This window comes from Pseudophryne corroboree, chromosome 5, assembly GCF_028390025.1.
Source record: "Pseudophryne corroboree isolate aPseCor3 chromosome 5, aPseCor3.hap2, whole genome shotgun sequence".
In the NCBI taxonomy this organism is placed as follows: Eukaryota; Metazoa; Chordata; class Amphibia; order Anura; family Myobatrachidae; genus Pseudophryne; species Pseudophryne corroboree.
Window position 1 is genome coordinate 109,135,341 of NC_086448.1, and position 24,737 is coordinate 109,160,077.

General features: G+C 46.5%; 1 protein-coding gene across 1 annotated transcript in view; it reads left to right on the top strand.

Annotated features, from left to right (window-relative positions):
* The window catches only part of PLXDC2 (plexin domain containing 2), a 1,323,386-nt gene that overhangs the window by 365,002 nt on the left and 933,647 nt on the right, over positions 1-24,737 (top strand). Inside the window, exon 2 of the mRNA XM_063921556.1 lies at positions 8,197-8,393. Within this exon, the coding sequence (XP_063777626.1) occupies positions 8,197-8,393 (197 nt within the window). The remainder of the gene's footprint in view (positions 1-8,196; positions 8,394-24,737) is intronic.

The following is a 24,737-nucleotide window of genomic DNA, read 5'->3' on the forward strand; positions in this document are numbered from 1 at the left end:
GCTGTCCTCTTCACATAAATCTTCAAAGTCCTCACTACATCCAAGGCCTTTGAAGCAATTGAGGAGTCAGTAGCCACTGGCACCACAATAGGTTGGTTGATATGGAAAGCCGATACAACCTTAGGCAGGAACTGTGGACGAGTCCTAAGTTCCGCACTGTCTTCATGGAAGATCAGATAGGGACTTTTACAAGATAAAGCCCCCAATTCCGACACACGTCGAGCAGAAGCCAAGGCCAACAAAGTGACCGCCTTCCACATGAGAAACTTGAGATCAGCCTCCTGTAGAGGCTCAAACCAAGCAGACTGCAGGAACTGCAACACCACATCAATATCCCAGGGTGCCGTCGGCGCCACAAAGGGAGGCTGGATGTGCAGAACCCCTTTCAAAAAGGTCTGAACCTCAGGGAGGACAGACAATTATTTTTGAAAGAAAATGGACAAAGCAGAGATCTGGACCTTGATTGAGCCCAATCTCAGACCCATATCTACCTCTGCTTGCAGGAAAAGGAGAAAACGTCCAAGTTGAAACTCCACCGCAGGAAATTTCTTGGACTCGCACCAAGAAACATATTTTTTCCAAATGCGATGGTAATGTTTAGACGTTACCCTCTTTCTAGCCTGTATCAGGGTAGGAATGACCTCACTCGGGATACCCTTCCGAGCTAAGATCTGGCGTTCAACCACCATGCCGTCAAACGTAGCTATGGGAAGTCTTGATAAGCGAACGGCCCCTGCAGTAGCACATCCTGCCGAAGAGGTAACGGCCTTGGATCTTCCAGCAAAAGATCCAGTAGATCCGCGTACCAAGCCCTCCTTGGCCAGTCCGGAGCAATGAGGATTGCCAGAACCTTTGTTCTTCTTACCAGTTGAAGAACCCTTGGTATCAGAGGAAGTGGAGGGAACACATACACTGATGGGAACACCCACGGTGTCACCAGTGCATCCACCGCCACTGCCTGTGGGTCTCTCGACCTGGAACAGTACCTCCGCAGCTTCTTTTTGAGGCGGGAGGCCATTATGTCTATGTGAGGAACCCCCCACCAACCGGTTACCTCCTCGAACACCTCCGGATGGTGGCCCCACTCTCCTGAATGGAGATCGTGTCTGCCGAGGCAGTCTGCTTCCCAGTTGTCTACACCCGGAATGAAGATTCCTGACATCGCCACCGCGTGCCTTTCTGCCCAGAGGAGGATTTTTGATACCTCTGACATGGCAGCCCTGCTCTTCGTTCCGCCTTGTCGGTTTATGTAGGCCACTGTGGTCACGTTGTCCGACTGCTCCTGAACAGCCCGAGCCTGTAGAAGGTGTGCTGCTTGCACAAGGGCGTTGTACACGGCCCTTAGCTCCAGGATGTTTATTGGGAGAAGGGATTCTTGATTCGACCACCTTCCCTGAAAGGTTTCCCCCAGAGCGACTGCTCCCCAACCTCTTAGACTTGCATCTGTGGTTAAAAGGATCCAGTCCTGAATTCCAAACCTTCGGCCTTCCAGAAGGTGTAGAAGTTGTAGCCACCAGAGGAGTGAAATCCTGGCTTTCGGAGGCAGGCGTATCCTCTTGTGCATGTGTAGGTGAGAGCCCGACCACTGGTCCAAGATGTCCAGCTGAAAAGGTCAAGCATGAAACCTGCCATACTGCAGAGCCTCGTAGGCGGCAACCATCTTCCCCGGAAGGCGGATGCATTGATGAACCGATACCCCGGTAGGCTTTAAGACATCCTGGACCATTGTTTGAATCACCAATGCTTTCTCCACCGGGAGAAAGACCCTCTGCACTTCCGTGTCGAGGATCATTCCCAGGAAAGACAGCTCCAGATGAGACTTTGGAAGGTTCAGGATCCAGCCGTGCTTCCTGAACAACTGTGTCGTGAGCGCGATGGATCGTAACAACCTCTTCCTGGACGACGCCTTGATTAGGAGATCGTCCAGATATGGAATTATGTTCACCCCTTGTTTGCGGAGGAGAACCATCATCTCCGCCATCACCTTGGTGAAGATCCTTGGTGCTGTGGAGAGGCCAAACGGCAGCGCCTGAAACTGATAATGATCGTCCAACAGTGCAAACCTGAGATATGCCTGATGCGGCGACCAAATGGGAATGTGGAGGTAGGCATCCTTGATGTCTAGAGACACCAGGAACTCCCCCTCCGTCAGTCCTGAGATGACAGCTCTCAGAGATTCCATCTTGAATTTGAACTCCCTGAGGTAAGGGTTCAAAGACTTTAAGTTTAGAAAAGGCCGTACCGAACCATCCGGCTTTGGTAATACAAAAAGGTTCAAATAATAACCCTTGTTCCACTGCTGAGGTGGAACTGGAACAATGACCTCTGACACCACCAATTTTCTGATGGCCTCCAGAGAATTGTTCTGTCTGCCAGCAGAACTGGCAAGCCTGATTTGAAGAAACGGTAAGGTACCGTCTGTACCCTCTGGACACTATATCCTGGACCCAGGCCAGACGACACCCAGACGTGGCTGAACTGCCGGAGTCTTGCCCCCACCTGACCCTCCTCCAGGTCTAGCTGTCCACCGTCATGCGGAGGACTTAGGGGTATCAGATGCGGGCTTCTTGGTTTGGGAACCTGCGGAAGCTGGTTTCTTTCCTTTGACACGACCACATCTGAAGAAGGTGTTCGAAGGCTTGTTCTTTCTAGGCCTCGCGGGCCGAAAGGACTGTGACGTGGCTGGTGTAAAAGGCTTCTTCGTAGCCGGTGCAACTGAGGGGAGAAAAGGAGACTTACCCGCGGTAGCCGTGGCAGTCCACGCATCCAGCGTCTCCCCAAAGAGGGCCTGACCTGTATAGGGTAGGCCCTCCACGCTCTTCATGGATTCTGCGTCCGCAGGCCACTGGCGCAGCCAGAGACCCCTGCGAGCCGAGACGGACATGGAGGAGATCCCCGCAGTCATGGAACCCAGGTCCTTCATGGAATCTACCAGGAACCCTGCAGAATCCTGAATATGGCGTAAAAATAGATTACCGTCATCTTTATCCAGCGAAGTCGACTCCTCCTGCAGAGTGATTGACCACCCGGCATTTGCTTTTGCAATCCAAGCACAGGCTATAGTAGGCCGTAATATAGCCCCGGAAGCCATGTAAATGGATTTTAGCGTAGCGTCCACCTTGCGATCTGCCGGGTCCTTCAACGCGGTAGATCCCGGGACTGGCAACACCACCTGTTTGGACAGCCTGGAGACTGGAGTCTTCCTGGGAAGACAAATCCTCTGCAGCATATGAAAGTGTCCCTAGACATGTTGTCACACACACCAAACACCCCACAAACACACAGGGTATTCACTAGACAGAGATTTCCCCCCAAGAATGGCAGAGAGACACAGAGATTGGAGCCAACCCACATGCAGCGCTATTAGAGGTATAGGAAGAACCTAACCCGCGCTGACTGTGTCCCTTAATAGGTGACACAGTCTATACACAGCCTCCCCCGCCTTCTACAACCCCCTGGTACCGTACAGATAGCTGGAGTTGCACTGGAGGGACCTGGACATCCACCAGTAGTGATTGCAGGCAGGAAAAATGCTGCTGAGTCCTCTCTGAGGAGAAGCACCGGCCTTTCAATGGCGCTGTCTTCCCGCTCTTGAAGACTATACTGGCCTGAGGAATTTTGTGCTGGCTGAGAACCACGGACCCCGACAGGCTGGAATTGGTCAGTGTAGGGTACCTTGCTGGCTCAGGGCACCCCTCACAGCGCCGCACCGCAGTACCGCTGAGCCATCCGGGAGCGTGCTTAATACCGCGCTCCCACCCTTAAGCTGCCCTCTTCACACTGACCCCCCGCTTGTAAGGGGGGACAGTGACTAACTCGCCACACTTCAGCTCATTGAGGGGGTGGCGGCTGGCTGCCGGGGTGAACGTTCCCCTGTGGCGGGGCGCGATCTGTCCTCTTTGGAGCTCAATGTCCAGTCAGCGGAGGCAGTGGCTCAAGACCCTGCAGGGCGGACACTGCTCCCCCCCTCGGTCCCTCGATGCAGGGAGGCTGTTGCCAGCAGCCTCCCTGTAAAAAAACAAACTCTAAAAAAAACTTTTCTAAAAAAGCTTTATAGAGCTCCCCTAGCTGTGACTGGCTCCTCCGGGCACATTTTGTAAACTGAGTCTGGTAGGAGGGGCATAGAGGGAGGAGCCAACTCACACTATTAAACTCTTAAAGTGCCAATGGCTCCTGGTGGACCCGTCTATACCCCATGGTACTAATATGGACCAAAGTATCCTCTAGGACGTAAGATAAATGACAGTTAGGAGCTGGTTGGTTGGTACTTTATTTCCATCTAAAGGTCCGTACACATTAGACGACGTCGCTCTGTGACGGGGCGGCCAGTCGGCAGCCGACTGTACACACTGATAAATATGACCGCTCATATCGCTCAGAGACGTCACGCCTCAGGGGCACACCTACTGGGGGCACAGCTACAGGGGGCACATCTACTGGGGGCAAATCTACAGGGGGCACATCTACTCCGGGCACAGCTACAAGGGGCACATCTACTGGGGGCAAATCTACATGGGGCACAACTACTGAGGGCAAATCTACAGGGGGCACAACTACTGAGGGCAAATCTACAGGGGGCACAGCTATAGGGGGCACAACTACTGGGTCCATAACTACAGGGGACATAACTGTGGATACGCCCCTTCCCTATGAAGCCACGCTCCTATTTTTTGACGCGCGCCTTTGGCGCGCACTATGCTTGAACTGTGTGTATGTGTGTGTGTGTGGGGGGGCGGGCCAAAGGAAACTTTCGCCCTGGATGTCACAAGGTCTAAAACTGGCCCTGGTGGCCACGCCCCCAATTCAGTACAGGGGATTGGGGAGCCGAAACATACCTTGCTCCAGGCACCATGACACCTTGCTACACATCTGCCTCCGCCAGCCCTGCATGCAGGTCGTGGACGACAGTCCAGATCCTGCATGCATGCACTGGCGACAGCGACGATCGTTGCCGACCCGCTGGCCGCGCATCGGTCGTCGCTGGCGGCATACACACTTGCCAATAAAATGGGCGACGTCACTCGGGGAGGGAGAAAATAAGCGATGTCGCTCATTTTATCGGCAAGTGTGTATGGCTTAGTAAATAGATCTCATTGTGTCTTATGAAGCTAGGTTGCCTCTTAAAAAACAAATTCAAGATTTTGTATCCAGCACAAGCAATAACTGGGAGTTGATCGCAGCAGGAACTTTGTTAGCAGTTGAGCAAAACCATGGGGGTCATTCCGAGTTGTTCGCTCGTTGCCGATTTTCGCTATGCTGCGATTTGTTGCAAATTGCGCATGCGCAAGGCACGCAGGGCGCATGCGCTTAGTTATTTAACACAAAACTTAGCAGTTTTGCTGTGGATTCTGCGGCGCTTTTCAGTCGCACTGCTGTTCGGTAAATGATTGACAGGAAAGGGGCGTTTCTGGGCGGCAACTCAGCGTTTTCCCGGCGTTTGCAAAAAAACGCAGGCGTGTCAGGGAAAAATATGGGAGTGTCTGGAGAAACGGGGGAGTGGCTGGCCGAACGCAGGATGTGTTTGTGACGTCAAACCAGGAACTAAACGGACTGAGCTGATCGCAATCTGTGAGTAGGTCTGGAGCTACTCAGAAACTGCTAAGAATTACTTAGTAGCAGTTTTGCTAATTTTTCGTTCGCTATTCTGCTAAGATAAAATACACTCCCAGAGGGTGGCGGCCTAGCGTGAGCAATGCTGCTAAAAGCAGCTAGCGAGCGAACAACTCGGAATGAGGGCCCATGTGTACTGCAGGGGAGGCAGATATAACATTTGCAGAGAGAGTTAGATTTGGGTGGGTTATTTTGTTTCTGTGCAGGGTAAATACTGGCTGCTTTATTTTTACACTGCAATTTAGATTGCAGATTGAACACACCACACCCAAATCGAACTCTCTCTGCACATGTTATATCTGCCCCCCCTGCAGTGCACATGGGCGGTCATTCCGAGTTGTTCGCTCGTTGCCGATTTTCGCTATGCTGCGATTTGTTGCTAAATGCGCATGCTGCGCAGGGCGCATGCGCTTAGTTATTTAACGAAAACCTTAGCAGTTTTGCTGGTGTTCGTGCGGTGCTTTTCAGTCGCACTGCTGATCGGTGAATGATTGACAGGAAAGGGGCGTTTCTGGGTGGTCACTGAGCGTTTTCCGGGAGTGTGCTAAAAAACGCAGGCGTGTAAGGGAAAAATGCGGGAGTGTCTGGAGAAACGGGGGAGTGGCTGGCCGAACGCAGGGCGTGTTTGTGACGTCAAACCAGGAAATAAACGGACTGAGCTGAGTAGGTCTGGAGCTACTCAGAAGCTGCTTGAAAATATTTATTAGCAGTTCTGCTAATCTTTCGTTAGCAATTCTGCTAAGTTAAGATACACTCCCAGAGGGCAGCTAGCGAGCGAACAACTCGGAATGAGGGCCATGGTTTTGCTCAACTGCTAACAAAGGGGCAGATGTATTAACCTGGAGAAGGCATAAGGAAGTGATAAACCAGTGATATGTGCAAGGTGATAAAGGCACCAGCCAATCAGATCCTAACTGTTAATTTACATATTGGAGCTGATTGGCTGGTGCCTTTATCACCTTGCACATATCACTGGTTTATCACTTCCTTATGCCTTCTCCAGGTTAATACATCTGCCCCAAAGTTCCTGCTGCGATCAACTCAGAATTACCCCCCTTATGCAAAGAATATCTGCCAACTTCATATAGTATACTGTATCTCATCCTGGCTTCTCAAGAAAAATATTCTCTTGGAAACAAGTTGTTTTGCAATAAGTTGCATAATTTATAAAAAAAAAATTATAAATATTTTTTTCAACACATTGGAAAGAATAATTAAAGTATGTCTGGCTGAAAGACCATCACTAATGAGGGCACAACTGATCCAGCCATGCAACATGCGGATATTGCATATGTATAGTGGCCACACTGTTGGTCTGAAGTACAGCAATCTATATTTTTAATCGGCTATGCAATTTCTTTGTGAGAGCAACTACTCCAAAATGACAACACAGATTTTGATGGTACAAGTGTCATTCGATAGGGTGTGTGATGAAGATGTGCAATAAAGTCCCAGAATTTTGATAAGTGGTCAGGTTGTTGATAAATATTGTGATTTTTTTTTCCAATGGAAAAGCATCGAGTGGGGGGTGCTGTTTTTTCGTCTCGATTTCAAGCAGCGGTTAACTAGTCTAGTTAAAATGTCCAGTTCTTAGTGGATGTGATATTCTATTGAAGTCGGAAACTGCTGTCTTGTCGGAAAGACGGCAGTTTCCGACTGTTGGTTCTGACCTATTAAATCGAGCCCCCTTTTTCCCGAGTCGGAAACCTGTCGGAATGCACCACGTGTATTGTCGGAAGCGCGGCCAAACCAACAGGTTTTAGCCCTGTTTCCGACAACGTCAATCCGACTTTAAAAAAGTCGGATTGCCATTGTCGGGAATGGGCCAAACCTGTCGGGTTTGGCCAGCCATTGAATACTCACATGTCGGATCCATTCTGTCGGAAAGGATCAGACATGAATTGAATATGGGTCTACTACGATAGACCGGCGCTCGGGATACCGGTGCTGGGATCCCGGTCGCTGAAATGCCGTCAGTGGGGCGAGCGCAAAAGAACCCCTTTGCGGGCTCACCACACTGCGGGCACGGTGGCGCACTACGCTATTTATTCTCCATCCAGGAGTGTCGTGGACACCCCAAGAGGGAGAATAGTTGTTGGTATCCCGGCGTTCGGAATTCCGACGCTGTTATGCAGAGCGCCGGGATCCAGACAGCCGGGATATCAAGCGCCTCCCATTGAATACACCCCTAAGTATACAGGCAAAAGCTTCTGCTATAGGTGGAGATTTATCAAAACTTGGAGAGAGACAGAGTGCAGAGAGTACTGACCTTTTAGTGTCTAAGGGGTCTATTTACGAAGCATTGGAGAGAGAGATAAAGTACCACTCAAAAAAGTCCTTTGGGGCTTATAAAGTAATTTTTTTGTATTTCATACACCGATTAGTACATATACTGCATACTTACAGAACACAGTGATTGCAATTAACCTATTTGTGTTTCATTTTAATATATATTCATAGCATTCCATTATGCCTAATGTGGATATCTTACTTTTGTGTAAAGAGAAGCCTGCAAAGACATTTACTGCTGATTAACCACATTAATTGCATTATTTTATCTTAATTTCACGCTTATGTCTTTTACAGATGTGTCATATTCAATCAGCTCCATTGTGTCTAGCCTGGGTGAAGAAGTTTCAATGCACTTACAGACATCTCGGCATAGATGGCGGAGGCATTCTGTGGACACAAACCGACCAAGCTTTGGCCACGATTTCTCCGATGGTACACGCCTGTCAGATTTATTTCTGGACAATGGGAATGACAATGGCACCGACATTGAGGTAAAGTAATTACATACTAAATTTGCTCTCCTGTGGTGAAAAGCAAAAATAAGGTGTTTATGTAATAGGTTGTGAAATCGTGGCGTATTTTACAAATGGCGATTATTTTATAGGCAGCACTAGGTTGGTGTTGCCTTTTAACTGAACAGTGCTTTAAAAATAGGGCCAGACCTGCCAGAATCCCACCATTGCCTGCATCTCGCAGGTTGTTCCATATACCCTATAATGAATTTTGTTATATCCATTAATCTGTAAGATGGAGATTTCTGCTGGCAAGTCCTGCCATAAAGCGTCAGAAAAAACAATACATTGTTGAATATGATTAGAAAATACAAATTAAAAATAAGTTGACGTCTCCTCTAAGTATGTGTTCTGTATGGTATTTAATTGTTGTTCTTTGTAATCATGGTGGCGGTATTTAATGAGATATATATATATATATATATATTTATATTATAATGTTTATCCTAGAGCAAAAGACCATGTCGCCAGCAATGAAACACCCTGCACGCATCGTAGCAGGTCAATGTAATATGCTTTATTATTTATTTAAAGCAACTTTTTCAAAATACAATATATTTGAAATATATGTTGTTTTTAATATTTTGATAAGTAGAGTTATGGTAGACTTACCTTTGTTAACTCTCTGCGAGGTACACTGGGTTCCACAGGGAAACATCGGGGTATAGTGGATCTTGATCGAGAGGCACCAACAGGCCAAAGCTTTAGACTGTACCAGGATGCATTGGGGCCTCCTCTATAATCCAGCCTCCAGGCACTGTGAGCTCAGTTTCGTTAACCAGTCCAATGCAGGAGCAGGTAAGAGATAAGGTAGATATTAGTCACAGAGAACCGCATTCTCACGACAGGAGAAGGGACCAGTGGCTAATGCCATACAAACCCATAGAAGCAAGGTGCGTCAGGGCGAGCGCCCTGTGGAACCCAATGTACCTCGCAGAAAGAGAGTTAACAATGGTAAAGTCTACTATAACTCTCCTTTGCTGCAGCAGGGTACTATGGTTTCCACAGGGAAACATCAGGGATGTCCTAAAGCAGTTCAAGGGAGGGGATGCGCCTTAGCGGTATGAGAACCCGGCATCCAAAGGAAGCATCCTGGGAGGCAGAAGTATCAAAGGCATAGAACCTAATAAACGTGTTCACTGAGGACCACGTAGCCACCTTGCACAATTGTTCAGCGGATGTGCCACGGCGAGCCGCCCAAGAAGGTCCAACAGACCGAGAAGAATGGGCATTAATAGAAGCAGGTGCTGGGAGACTAGCCTGCGCATAAGCTTGTGCAATCACCATTCTAATGTATCTGGCCAAGGTTTGCATATTCGCAGGCCAGCCACGTTTGTGAAAACCAAACAGGACAAAAAGGGAGTCTAAACTCCTGATTGAGGCATTCCTCAACACATATATACGGATAGTCCATACCACATCCAAAGACCGCTCTTTGGAGTACAAATCAGAAGAGATAAAGGCCGGGACCGCAATCTCTTGGTTAAAGGTGAAAAGACCTTAGGTAAATAACCTGGGCGAGTTCCAAGAACTGCCCGGTCACAATAAAATATTAGAAAGGGAGGATGACAGGACAATGAGCCTAAGTCCGACACCCTTCTAGCAGAGGCAATAGCCAGTAAAAACAAGACCTTGGCCGTGAGCCATTTAAGGTCCACGGTCTCAAGAGGCTCAAATGTAGACTCTTGCAGGGCATTCAGGACAACCGACAGATCCCATGGATCCACAGGAGGGACATAGGGAGGCTGAATCCGTAACACACCCTGAGTGAATGTATGAATGTCAGGTATAGACGCAATTTTTCTCTGAAACCACACAGACAAGGCAGATATGAGAACCTTGAGGGAGGCCAGGCGAAGAGGCTCAAGTCCAGGCCTCCTTGCAGAAAAGCCAGAATCCTGGAAGTTCTGAATCCATATGCACCAGACGTACATGTAACTCACTGTGTCCCTACAGTATACCTATCTGTATGACTTTACTTGTTTCCACCCCCCACCCCCCACACACACCTGCTTACCTGTTACCTACTTGGCTGTTGTATAGCAAACCGAAGACAAATTCCTAGTACAGGTTGAGTATCCCATATCCAAATATTCCAAAATACGGAATATTCTGAAATACGGACTTTTTTGAGTGAAAGTGAGATAGTAAAACCTTTGTTTTCTGATGGCTCAATGTACACAAACTTTGTTTAATACACAAAGTTATTAAAAATATTGTATTAAATGACCTTCAGGCTGTGTGTATAAGGTGTATATGAAACATACATGAACTGTGTGAATGTACACACACTTTGTTTAATGTACAAAGTTATTAAAAATATTGGCTAAAATGACCTTTAGGCTGTGTGTATAAGGTGTATATGAAACATACATGAACTGTGTGAATGTACACACACTTTGTTTAATGTACAAAGTTATTAAAAATATTGGCTAAAATGACCTTTAGGCTGTGTGTATAAGGTGTATATGAAACATAAATGCAGTCTGTGCTTAGACCTGGGTCCTATCGCCATGATATCTCATTACGGTATGCAATTATTCCAAAATACGGAAAAATCCGATATCCAAAATACTTCTGGTCCAAAGCATTTTGGATAAGGGATACTCAACCTGTATACGCAAGTATACCTGGCCAATAAAGCTGATTCTGATTGTGATCATTCTTATCAGCATACCATGTGAAGTAAGAATTCCAGACCCTGAAATAAATCCGAGCTGAAGCCGGTTTACGGGCTTTTAACATAATCTGGATGACCACCTCAGAGAATCCTTTGGCTCTCAGGAGTGATGCTTTAAGAGCCACGCCAACAAAGCCAGTCTGGCCAGGTACGGATAAAGACAAGGGACGCACTGTCGATAGACCCCGCAGGTCTGAGAACCAATGCCCTCTAGGCCACACTGGAGCGACTAGAAGTAGTATTCATCCTTCTTGTTTAAACTTTCGCAGGACCCTGGGCAGGAGTGACACTGGAGGGAACACGTAAGGCAGCCGAAAGTTCCATGGAATTGCCAGTGCGTCCACGAACGCTGCTTGAGGATCCCTGGTCGTTGATCCAAAGACTGGAACCATGTTGAGACATCATCAGGTCTACGTCTGGAGTTGAAAGACTTCTGGATGAAGACTCCACTCGCCGGCGTGCATGACCTGGCGACTGAGGAAGTCCGCTTCCCAGTTCAGGATGCCCGGAATGAACACTGCCGATTATTGCTGGCAGATGGTAGGATTTTTGACACTTCCATCATTACCATGCGGTTTTGAGTGCCACCTTGATGGTTTGTATATGCCACCGTGGTGGCATTGTCTAACCGTACTTGAACAGGCCTGTTCTGTACCAGAGGCAGGGCAAGAAATAATGCATTGAACACCGCCCGCAACTCTAGATTGTTTAATGGGAGGAGTTACTCCTCCTTGGTTCAGAGACCCTGAAAAGAGTGTTGCTCCAACACCGCACCCCATCCCCTCAGACTGGCGTCCGTTGTCAGCAGGACCCAGTTCGGGATCCAGAAGAGACGGCCCCTGCTCAATTGCTAGTCCAGTAGCCACCAGGTCAGCGACAGACGAACCTCCGGAGTCAAAGTGATACAGATGACTGAGGAGAACATCGTGGGAGTTTGACAGAATCAGCAAGTCTTCCAGATATGGCAGGATCCTGACTCCCTGGTGACAGAGATGGGCTGTCATTACGGCCATGACCTAAATGAAGATCCGAGGAGCCGTAGCGAGTCCAAATGGCAGAGCCTGGAACTGATAATGGAGGTTGCCAATACCAAACTGCAGATACTGCTGATGCGACATGGCAATAGGTATATGTAGGTACGTATCCTGTATATCCAGGGATACCATATAATCTCTGGGTTCCATAGGCATTACAATTAAGCGCAGTGTTTCCATACGGAACTTGGACACTCTCACAAACTTGTTCAGTGATTTGAGGTTGAGTATAGGCTCGAAAGACCCATTGGGTTTCAGAACTAGAAACAGGTTTTAGTAGTAACCTCTGCCTCTCTGGGCCAGAGGAACCGACACTACCACTCCTGTATTCAGGAGGGAACCCACAACCGTTTTGATGAACTTGCACCTTTAACGGATCCGAAGGGATAACCGTGGTGCAAAACTGGCAAGGGGGATATCTCTTAAAGGAGACTGCGTACCAGTGAGAGACAACTTCCCGCACCCATGCATCTGAAGTGGTCTTCAACCAGACCTGGGTGAACTGCAGAAGTCGGCCTCCCACCCTGGAGTTCCCCAGGGGAAGGCCCACCCCATTATGCGGCAGGCTTGTCTTGTTTAGAAGCAGGATGACGGGCCGCCCAGGACTGCTTTGCCGTAGGCTTAGCGGTTTTGGGAGCACGAGATTGTCTCGGGTATGCCTGACTTTTTGTTTTCCCTTGAGGCCGAAAGGAATGGAAAGCGGTACCTTTAGCCTTCTGTGCAGAAGGATTAGCATTTGGAAGAAAGGCAGTCTTAGCAGCCGCCAAATCAGACACAAATTTATTTAGGTCTTCCCAAAACAAATTGTCCCCCTTAAAGGGGAGTACCTCCAATGTCTTTTTGGAGTCAAGGTCCACCATCCATGACCTCAACCACAGAATACGGCGAGCCAGGACAGACGTAGGCGACGCCTTGGCTGCCAACACACCCGCCTCAGAGGACACCTCCTGAATGTAATAGGCAGCAGTGGTAATGTGAGACAGGTACTGTCTGGCATTGTCAGATATATCCTCAGCAGCTCTTACTCTAATGCCTGAACCCATGCTTCAATTCCTTTTGCAGCCCAGGAGTCCGCAATAGTGGGTCTATGTACAGCACCTGTAAGGGCGTAAATTGACTTCAGGCATCCCTCCACACGCTTATCTGTCAGTTCCTTCAGTGAAGTGACAGTGGTGACAGGCAGAGTGGATGACACCACTAGGCGGGTGACATGAGAATCCACCGGCTGTGAATTTTCCCACTTGGAGAGGATAGCGAGCCAAGGCCCGTTTAGACAGAGGGAATTTCTTCCCTGGATTAGACCAGGGTTCCTCCCTGATGTCCACCAAATGGTCAGAATGGGGTAATAGATTTTTGACTACCTTCTGCCGTTTGAACATATCAGTTTTCTTAGCCACAGTAGTGGAATCCTCATCATCAGTGATTTGTAGGATTTGCTTACTAGCAACCACAAGGGCAGGGACATCAATTTGCAATGGAGAATCCTCATCAGAAACACCCTCATCAGTGTCCTCATCAGTGTCTGACAGGACAGTATGCTCCCCCTCCTCTTCAGATGAAACATCTGAGAGATTAGTGGATTGTGAGGAGGAAGCAGCCCGCTTAGATGACCCAGAGACACGAGAGTGGCCTGGAGTAGATTTTTGCCTGACCAAGGAATGAGGTAGTTGCTACAACTGGTTAGACAAATTTTCCGCCCAAGGCAGATTAACCATAGGGACAATTTGTGGCTGTAATGGCACAGGTGGTCCCATAGGGGGTGTAAGGCGTTCTACCAGAGTACCCAGTACATTTGTGAACACAGCCCAGGGAACTGCGGACTGACTGGGAGATGTATGACACATAGTACACAGACCCTCATACACAGCTTCCCCCTCTTGTAAATCTTTGGCGCATGCTCTGCATGATGCAGGAGCGTCCACAGACTTATTGCCCTTCTTGTTAGACATTGTACACAAATGCAACAACAGAGCGCTTTAATAAGATAAAGCCAGACAGAGTACAATACCTGCAAATAAATCCATTAGTATGTGACTGAATACCCAGTACACAACATCTGCGAATAAATCCGGTATTATATGACTGAGTACACAGTGGAATACACGCAATGGGTAAATACTGTGACGCACTATATATATGACCCTGCTCACCTAGTCCCTTAAGGTACAGAATATAGTGATAGGTATATCTGGGAAACACTGAAAAGTGAAACCACACAGCAGATACAGGCACACGCAGTCACAGGCAATGCAGATAGTTATTATGACAATAAAACTGCACTGGACTAGTGATATATATATATATATATATATATATATATATATATCTTAGACGGCAGCACTCAGAACGACACAGCACTGCAAGTAGTTACCAACGTTTCAAAGCGAAACAGCTTTTTCGTCAGGGCATATACATTACACTTAGACACTCACCCAATTTATGTGCTCACCATCACCACGCCGCTTCCTGTCTCCGGCCTCCTCTGGTGCCTCTGGATCAAGATCCACTATACCCTGATGTTTCCCTGTGGAAACCAATGTAACCTGCTGCAGAAAAACAATTTTTGCAATTTGTCTTTTTTATTATGAAATGGAAATGAAAAGTTTGGGCTTTCAGTACCATTGCACAGAGGGCTTGTGAGAATGGTCACAGGCCCGGGTACTGAGGAGACTTGGCCAAATCCAGGGTGCCCCCCTATAAAATATGCACGGGTTAACAGGGGCCCGAACAGCAACGCAGCAAATGGGGATAATGTCCCCCTTAGTAGCTGACGAGGCCCGGGCCGAGCCTCCACCATTCCCCGCCGATAAACCCAGACCTGGGTATTTAGTACCTGCCAAACCCCTGACTGCACATGAGTGAGATAGTCATGCATGTGCCTATTTCCTCAAAAGAGGCAAACTGTACAGTGGTGGATTTTACCTATGGGCTACAGGACTGCAACCCCCCAGGTAAAATCCACCACCTCAGCTCAGTATCAGTGAGTTAGATGCAGTCTGAGACTGCACTGGCTTCAATGTGAGACACTACAGGCAGTCCCATTCGGAGTGTTTCCTCCCTCCGGGACTGCCAGACCAGACTGGAATAAGCAGAGAGCTGGCTTTTTGTAGGAAGCCACTCCCTGCATTTCGCACAGCCCAATCCGGCTTTTATGGGCAGCAGTCGGTGCAATCCATAGAAGCCGGGAGGGTTGCGCATGTGCAGTCGCTCCGTGGCGCCTACGCAGATCCTGGCACCTGCCAGATACATTACACATATACCGGGATCCGGGGCTAACTGTCTCCTCTCCGGACACGGGGGTAGCTGCAGTACCCCTACTAAAAGTAAGTAGCAGCCACCACTCATATTGTACAAAATATAAATGTACTTTTCCCTCCTCAGGCCAGTATTGTCTGGCAGTATCTAATTGAGAAATTGCGGTGATAAATGAGCTTTTGTTTTTTCCTAGTCTTATACAGTAGCTGCATGTTTAGAATCAGACCCTAATCAGCACCTTCAGCATTAAACTTCATTTGATGATCACTAATGGTGTTTTAGACGTCATGAGGTCCAAAGTCCTGGTAAAAAACAGGCCAATACTAGGCTTGTGATGCTACATCATCCATAACCACATAGCTTTGCTGTTTTAGGCTTTTTTGTTCTGAATCGGCCCCACTTACTGTAGGAAAGATTCTTAATGATGTGTGATTGGTAAAGTTCCCCGGTGACACCAGTGGGGCAGTTACTATAAGTAGGCTAGCTGAAACTTACTCAGGCTAGACGTAGGATCAGGACACTGGGGCCCAGGAAATCTGTATCTGATGATGCAGTTCCTGGACCCGTCACTCCTTCAGAAAGTGGGCGACGGTGCCATGTGCCGACCCACTTCATCCCCCAAATGCAGCACGCAGCATGTCAATCATGCATGTGGCTGACAAGGGGCTGTGAGCAACATCGCAAGACCTGTTCTACGCTTGTGCAGACCTCCAGACATCGTATTTGTACGCAAACCATCAGGTTTACTTACAAATATGAATCAGGCCTTGTGTATTAAAATAGGATTTTAAATACCTACCGGTAAATCATTTTCTCTTAGTCCATAAGGGATACTGGGGACTTAGTACGATGGGGTATATACGGGGTCCAAAGGAGCCAGTGCACTTTATATTTCTTCAACTGGGTGTGCTGGCTCCTCCCCTCTATGCCCCCTCCCACAGGCAGTTATAGGTAAAATAGTGCCCGAAGGAGAATGGACATACTTGAGAGAAGGAACATAACAATGAGTGGTGAGATTCACATACCAGCTCACCACAACATATACTGACCAGCAATGGCTGGCAACCAAACAGCAACAGCTGAACAAGGTAAACTTATATATTATAAGAAACAACATGCAGAAAAAAGAAATATGGATTTGCACCTGGCGCTGTCACTCACCAAAGTGAATGCAGCTGAACTCTGAGGGATGATCCCAACCCCTCCAAAGAGAATATGCAAACAGAATGAGACAGCGCTTCCCACTTTGGTTTTAACTTTTTTATATATATAAAGATAATCACAAAAATACAAATACAAACATAAAGATACCGGTCAGTATCACACTTATAAAATACTGATTAATATAATTCAAATTTAATCATAAAATATATATATATCAACTGATTATAAATCTATCCTAAAAAGGCTTCCACTCAAATTGATATTATATCATATATTAATACTTGCATTAATATTGTGCTAATAATAAAGCATGCACAGAAATGCCCTAACAATATACTAAGGAGGAATGTCCAGAATTATAGTAAAAAGTGCAAAAGATGGAAAGCACTGAGTTAAAAGTCCAGATAATTAGCACAATGGGTTAGTAGGCACCTGTAAGCAAGCATACATTCCTTTTAACTAAGCAGCCTTCCAATCATCCCTATATGAGGGATATATAGCGGAGTTAGTATTGTTATATAGCCATTAGCCACACAAAGTTCTTTCAGCCCAAATGGATTAAGCAGAGATAATATGAATAATTTCCTGTAAGGCTGCAAAGACTGGCAGCCCAATTGCCAAAGAATGGAAGCACAGTTAGTAAAATAGGTTACCCCACATCTTGCATTGATCCAGGATGAGAGCACATTTAGCCAAAGCACTCAGCATAGATTTTATCCTTTATACCTGCTCAAGCTAGCAGCATATATTTCAAAGGGTAGCCAAAACTATCAGGCAATTCATTCCCCTGTGCACTGGGGTATGGATGAAACAGTTCAGCGGCCGGTAAATGGATGTTGTGAGCCACACACCCGATATTGCAATGGGTGAAAGATAATCTCCTAACTCACAACGCCTGTTGTTGTCCCTCACAAACGCATTTTTCCGCCTCAGGGTCCGTTTTCAGCGGCTTCATCAGTGTCCGATGTGTCTGCCTGTCTCCTTAGAACTTTAAATACCGGACTTGCCGGTTCGCGCATGCGCAATGCGCTCGCGGTTCAAGCCTCATTTCCAACTGTGCACACTGAGCATGTGCGGCCAACGGGTTTGTGATCCAAGCCTCCTTTTGATTTCCATTAATAAGGAACTCCTTATACAGAACCTAATGCGCTTTCCAATTGCAACTCCTTTGTAAATACATTATCTAAATCTGTGCAATCACGGCCTATGGTTTCAGCCTTATTTTAATTACATTCCTAAGGAAATGACCGGACAAAACATAAACAACCAGTATATCAATCAAGAAATTTTAAATAAATATATAAACATATAAACAATACTGCTGGCAATAATTAATAGAACCAGCCATACACAAATAAGAAATAATCTAAACTATCTAATAAGTCCACCCTATACATTTTTATAAACCTTTTTTCTATCGAATACTGGAGAAGAATTCCGGATAAAGGAATTTCTAAATTGTAACTATATATATATTATTTATGTGATCACCTGTTTATGTGGTAAACAATATATTGGGAGGACCACACGTACCATGCACATCCGGTACATGGAACATCGACGTAATGTATCTAAAGGCGCACGGCATCCACTGTCTAGTCATATAGCACAATGCCAGAATTCTAAATTTGACAGTAGTACGATGATAGCCATTGAACAGGTTATAAACACTACACGTGGAGGAGATCGGTTTAACCTTCTATGTAGAAGGGAAGCTTTCTGGATATATAAAATGGACACGTTGGTGCCGGGTGGCCTTAATGATATGGTGGAGTTAAATGGAATCTAATGGTTTATATATGTATAATGGTGTATGGAAATGACCATTGAATTGGTCTATTATTCACCCAAAAGGTGTATGAGGTATTATAAATAATGAAGGTGAAATATTGACAATTAATTATTGGGGGTTAAACCCATGTTGATGAATAAACTATAACTAACTGAGTTTTGTCTACGTTGTATGGATAAAATATATATTTAAGGTCTCAATACATTGAGACATTATGTATAAATTAAATAGATAGGGGTTTAGGAATTAAGAGTGGATGTTTAAATATAGAACTATTAACATTAGTATCAATATATGGTCAATAAATATTGAATATTTTTATTAATAGATTTGGAGGTATGATATTGTGTATGGGTCTCATAGAATTTATAACATAAAATAATAGGATCAATGTTATGAAATAAGGATGGATAATGGCTAAAGGGGGTAATTGAGTATAATTATCATTCATGGGGGATTTTTATTGGTGAAGGAATTACATGTATGGGATATTGGTAGGTTAGGGTCATATAAATATCGGCCACTAGATGGCACTGGTCTATGATTATTCTAGGATTAACAATACTGGTGTGTGAAATAAATAAATATATTATATAGAAAAAAGGTTGATAAAAATGTATAGGGTGGACTTATTAGATAGTTTAGATTATTTCTTATTTGTGTATGGCTGGTTCTAATAATTATTGCCAGCAGTATTGTTTATATGTTTATATATTTATTTAAAATTTCTTGATTGATATACTGGTTGTTTATGTTTTGTCCGGTCATTTCCTTAGGAATGTAATTAAAATAAGGCTGAAACCATAGGCCGTGATTGCACAGATTTAGATAATGTATTTACAAAGGAGTTGCAATTGGAAAGCGCATTAGGTTCTGTATAAGGAGTTCCTTATTAATGGAAATCAAAAGGAGGCTTGGATTACAAACCCGTTGGCCGCACATGCTCAGTGTGCACAGTTGGAAATGAGGCTTGAACCGCGAGCGCATGGCGCATGCGCGAACCGGCAAGTCCGGTATTTAAAGTTCTAAGGAGACAGGCAGACACATCGGACACTGATGAAGCCACTGAAAACGGACACTGAGGCGGAGAAACGCGTTTGTGAGGGACAACAACAGGTGTTGTGAGTTAGGAGATTATCTTTCACCCATTGCAATATCGGGTGTGTGGCTCACAACATCCATTTACCGGCCGGTGAACTGTTTCATCCATACCCCAGTGCACAGGGGAATGAATTGCCTGATAGTTTTGGCTACCCTTTGAAATATATGCTGCTAGCTTGAGCAGGTATAAAGGATAAAATCTATGCTGAGTGCTTAGGCTAAATGTGCTCTAATCCTGGATCAATGCAAGATGTGGGGTAACCTATTTTACTAACTTTGCTTCCATTCTTTGGCAATTGGGCTGTCAGTCTTTGCAGCCTTACAGGAAATTATTCATATTATCTCTGCTTAATCCATTTGGGCTGAAAGAACTTTGTGTGGCTATATAACAATACTAACTCCGCTATATATCCCTCAAATAGGGATGATTGGAAGGCTGCTTAGTTAAAAGGAATGTATGCTTGCTTACAGGTGCCTACTAACCCATTGTGCTAATTATCTGGACTTTTAACTCAGTGCTTTCCATCTTTTGCACTTTTTACTATAATTCTGGACATTCCTCCTTAGTATATTGTTAGGGCATTTCTGTGCATGCTTTATTATTAGCACAATATTAATGCAAGTATTAATATATGATATAATATCAATTTTAGTGGAAGCCTTTTTAGGATAGATTTATAATCAGTTGATATATATATATTTTATGATTAAATTTGAATTATATTAATCAGTAATTTATAAGTGTGATACTGGCCGGTATCTTTATGTTTGTATTTGAATTTTTGTGATTATCTTTATATATAATAAAAAGTTAAAACCAAAGTGGGAAGCGCTGTCTCATTCTGTTTGCATAACCTGCAGAAAAGTCAACGCACTACGACTACGAGAAAAGGATTTGCCGGTAGGTATTTAAAATCCTATTTTCTCTAGTATCCATAGGGGATACTGGGGACTTAGTACGATGGGGACGTCCCAAAGTTTCCAGGACAGGCGGGAACGTGCGGAGACATCTGCAGCACTGCATGCCCAAACTGGTTATCCTCATTGGCCAGGGTATCAAACCTGTAGAACTTCACAAAGGTGTTCTTCTCCGACCAGGTAGCAGCTCGGCATAGTTGCAAAGCCAAGACTCCACGGGCAGCCGCCCAGGAAGACCCCACCGATCTTGTAGAGTGGCCAGTCAGAGATTGTGGAACAGGTAAAGCTGCCGACACATAGGCCTGCTGGATAGTCAACTTAAGCCAAAGAGCAATGCACTGCTTAAAAGCAGAGTAACCCTTTATTATGCATCATAAAGCACAAACAGGGAATCCGTCTTTTTGATCCGAGCCGTCCTCTTGACATAGATCTTCAAGGCTCACACAGCATCCAAAGCCTCTGGAGGAGCAGAAGAGCCAGAACTAGACAGATCCACAAAAGGTTGGTTTAAATGGAATGCAGAAACAACCTTTGCACGAACTGCTGCCTCCGCTCTGTCCTCGTAAAAGAGTAAGTAAGGACTTTTACACAATAAGGCCCCAAATTCTGAGACACGTCTAGCAGAAGCCAGGGCCAACAACATTACAGTCTGCCATGTAAGGTACTTGACCTCTACTTTCATCAGCGGTTCAAACCAGGAGGATAGTAGAAAATCAAAACCACATTCAAATCCCAGGGTGCCGTTGGTGGCACAAAGGGAGGCTATATGTGAAGCACTCCTTGCAAGAAGGTCTGAACCTCTGGCAATATTGCCAACTTTTTCTGGAAGAAAACAGAGAGGGCTGAAATCTGGACCTTAAGGGAGCCCTGACATAATCCCATATCCACACCAGCCTGCAGGAAACGTAAAAAACGTACCAGGCTGAATTCCGCAGGAGGATATTTGCGCTCCTCGCACCAAGAGACATTTTGTTTCCAGATATGATTATTGGCCCTCATTCCGAGTTGATCGGTCGCAATGCGAATGTAGCAGAGTTACACACGCTAAGCCGCCGCCTACTGGGAGTGAATCTTAGCTTCTTAAAAGTGCGACCGAAGTAATCGCAATATTGCGATCACAAACCTCGTAGCAGTTTTGGAGTAGCTTCAGACTTACTCTGCCTGTGCGATCAGTTCAGTGCTTGTCGTTCCTGGTTGACGTCACAAACACACCCAGCGTTCGCCCAGGCACTCCCACCGTTTCTCCGGCCACTCCTGCGTTTTTTCCGGAAACGGTAGCGTTTTCAGCCACACGCCCCTAAAACGCCGTGTTTCCGCCCAGTAACACCCATTTCCTGTCAATCACATTACGATCGCCGGAGCGATGAAAAAGCCGTGAGTAAAATTACTTTCTACATAGCAAAGTTACTTGGCGCAGTCGCAGTGCGAACATTGCGCATGCGTACTAAGCGGATTTTCATTGCGATGCGATGAAAAATACCGAGCGAACAACTCGGAATGAGGGCCATAGTCTTTTGACATCACAGGCTTTCTGGCCTGAACCATAGTCACAATAACCCTCTTGGAAGGGCCTTTGTGAGCTAGGATGTTCCTCTCAACCTCCATGCCATCAAACAAAGTCACCGTAAGTCCGGGTACACGAACGGTCCTTGTTGAAGAAGTACTCTTCTCTTTGGCAGAGGTCAAGGGTCTTCTACAGACATATCCCTAAGATCCACGTACCACACCCTTCGAGGCCAATCCTGGGCAATCAGAATTGCCTGGACTCTATGATTTCTGATTCGCTTTAACACCCTCGGGAGCAGAGGAATCGGAGAAAATAGGTAGACCAGCCGGTAAGGCCAAGGCGTCGTCAGTGCATCTACTGGCCTCGCCTGAGGGTCCCTGGTTCTCAAACAATACCACGGAAGCTTATTGAGTCGAGATGCCATCATGTCTATCTGTGGACAGCCCCACAGATTGATGATCTGTTGAAACACCTGCTGGTGTAGGCCCCACTCCCCCGGGTGGAGATCGTGACGACTGAGGAAGTCCGCCTCCCAGTTGTCCACCCCTGCAATGAAGATGTCAAACATTGCTCTTGCATTTCCTTCCGCCCAGTGGAGTATCCTTGACACCTCTCGCATGCAGGCTCTGCTTTTTGTCCCTCCTTTCGATTGATATAAGCCGTCGTTGTCCGACTGAACAGCTCGATCCTGGAGCAGAGGAGAGGCCTGAAGCAGAGCGTTGTTTATCGCCCGAAGTTCCAGAATGTTGCTCGGAAGTAGGGCTTCATGGGCTGACCACCTGCCCTGGAACTGAGCCCCTTGGGTGACAGCTCTCCATCCCCTCAGACTTGCATCTGTCGTGAGGAGGATCCAATCCTGGATCACGAAACTCCGACCTTCTAGTAGGTTTGAGGACTGTAGCCACCACAGGAGGGAAATCCTGGCCTTAGGTGATAACCGTATAGTCCGATGCATCTGTAGATGTGATCCGGACCACTTGCTCAGGAGATCCAATTGAAATGTTCTGACATGGAACCTTCCGTACTGGATCGCCTTGTATGAGGCTACCATCTTTCCCAACAATCTTATGCAAAGAAGGATGGATAGCCGAGTCAGCTATAGGACCGCTCTGACCATTTCCTGAAGCATCCTTGCTTTGTCCTCTGAGAGGAATACTTTCTGATCTACTGTGTCCAGAAACATTCCCAGGAACCGAAGCTGTTGAGTAGGCTCCAGATGGGACTTCTGCAAATTGAGAATCCACCCATGTTGTGACAGGAGCTGAATAGTGCAGTCTATACTAAGCAATAGAAGCTCCCAGGATCTCACTTTTATCAAGAGATTGTCCAGGTAAGGGACAAAGGTTTACCCCCTGGACTTGGAGCTGGTACATCATTTCCGCCATTACCTTTGTGAAGACCCTCGAAGCTGTGGACAGTCCGAAGGGTAGCGCCTGGAACTTGTAGTGATCGTTCAACAGGGCGAATCACAGGTAAGCCTGGTGAGGTGGCCAAATTGGAACATGGAGATAAGCATCCTTTATATCCAGCGAGACCATGAACTCATGTTCTTCCAGGCCCGCAATCACTGCTCGCAAGGATTCCATCTTGAACTTGAAAACCTTTAGGTAAGGGTTCAACGATTTTAGATTCAAAATGGGCCTGACCGAACCGTCCGGTTTCGGTATCACAAACAGGTTGGAGTAGTAACCCTTTCCATGTTGTTGTAGTGGCACTGGCACAATGACTTGGGACTGGACCAACTTTTGGATGGCCTGTTGCAGCGTAACACGTGTATCCTCCAAAACTGGTAAGCTTGATTTGAAAAATTGTTGGGGAGGAACACCGTCGAAACTCCAGCTTGTAGCCCTGAGAAATTAGGTCTCTTACCCAGGCATCCTGGCAGGAGCCTTCCCAGACTCGGCTGAAGTGACGCAGTCGAGCTCCCACCTCAAGGTGGGGAGGAACCATCATGCTGAGGCCTTAGTGGAAGCTGAACTGGTGCTTTGTTCTTGAGAACCTGCGGCAGCTGGTTTTCTTGTCTTACCTCTGGTGCCTCTGGCTCTTGATCTGAACCTGGCAGATTGAAAGGACTGGGTAGACGGCGCCGGGTAGGAACGCCTAGCCGGCGGAGCCCCAGAGGGGAGAAACGTGGATTTTCCCGCAGTAACTTTGGAAATCCACATATCCAACTCAACCCCAAAGAGCCAATCCCCTGAAAGAGGAAGAGACTCTACACTGCGCTTGGAATCTGCGTCCGCTATCCACTGACGCAGCCACAAAGCTCTGCATGCCGACACTGCCATAGCAGTGGTCCTAGCATTAATATTGCCTCTCTCCTTGAGAGAGTCACACATGACGCGTGCAGTGTCTTGAATGTGTTTTAGGAGAGTCACCGTCGTGACCAGGGTCATAACCCCCAAGAGGCCCTCCTGAATTTGAGTAGCCTATGTATGAATTGCATGCGTCATCAAGCAACCCGCTATGACCGTTCTTTGTGATATACCAGCTGCTGCGTAAATAGACTTTGGTGTAGTCTCTATTTTCCTATCTCCAGGGTCCTTTATGGTAAATGAGCCCGGAGCTGGTAGTACCGCTTTTTTAGATAGGCAAGAGACTGATACATCTACGGCCGGGGGTTCTTCCCAGATTTTTTCTGCCTTCAGGAGCAAATGGGAAAGTGTGCAAAAATTATGTTGTCACTTGATATTTCTTATCTGGATTTTTCCAGGCTAACTTAAACAGGTCATCCAGTTCTGCAGAATCAGGGAAAGTGACACTGATTTTGAAAATGACTGCTGTGCAGCAGTGTCCTCTAGAGGGAGTTTTAACACGCCCCGCATAGCAAGTATGAGGGGCTCAATACCCTGTGCAGAAGGGGAATCCCCACTAG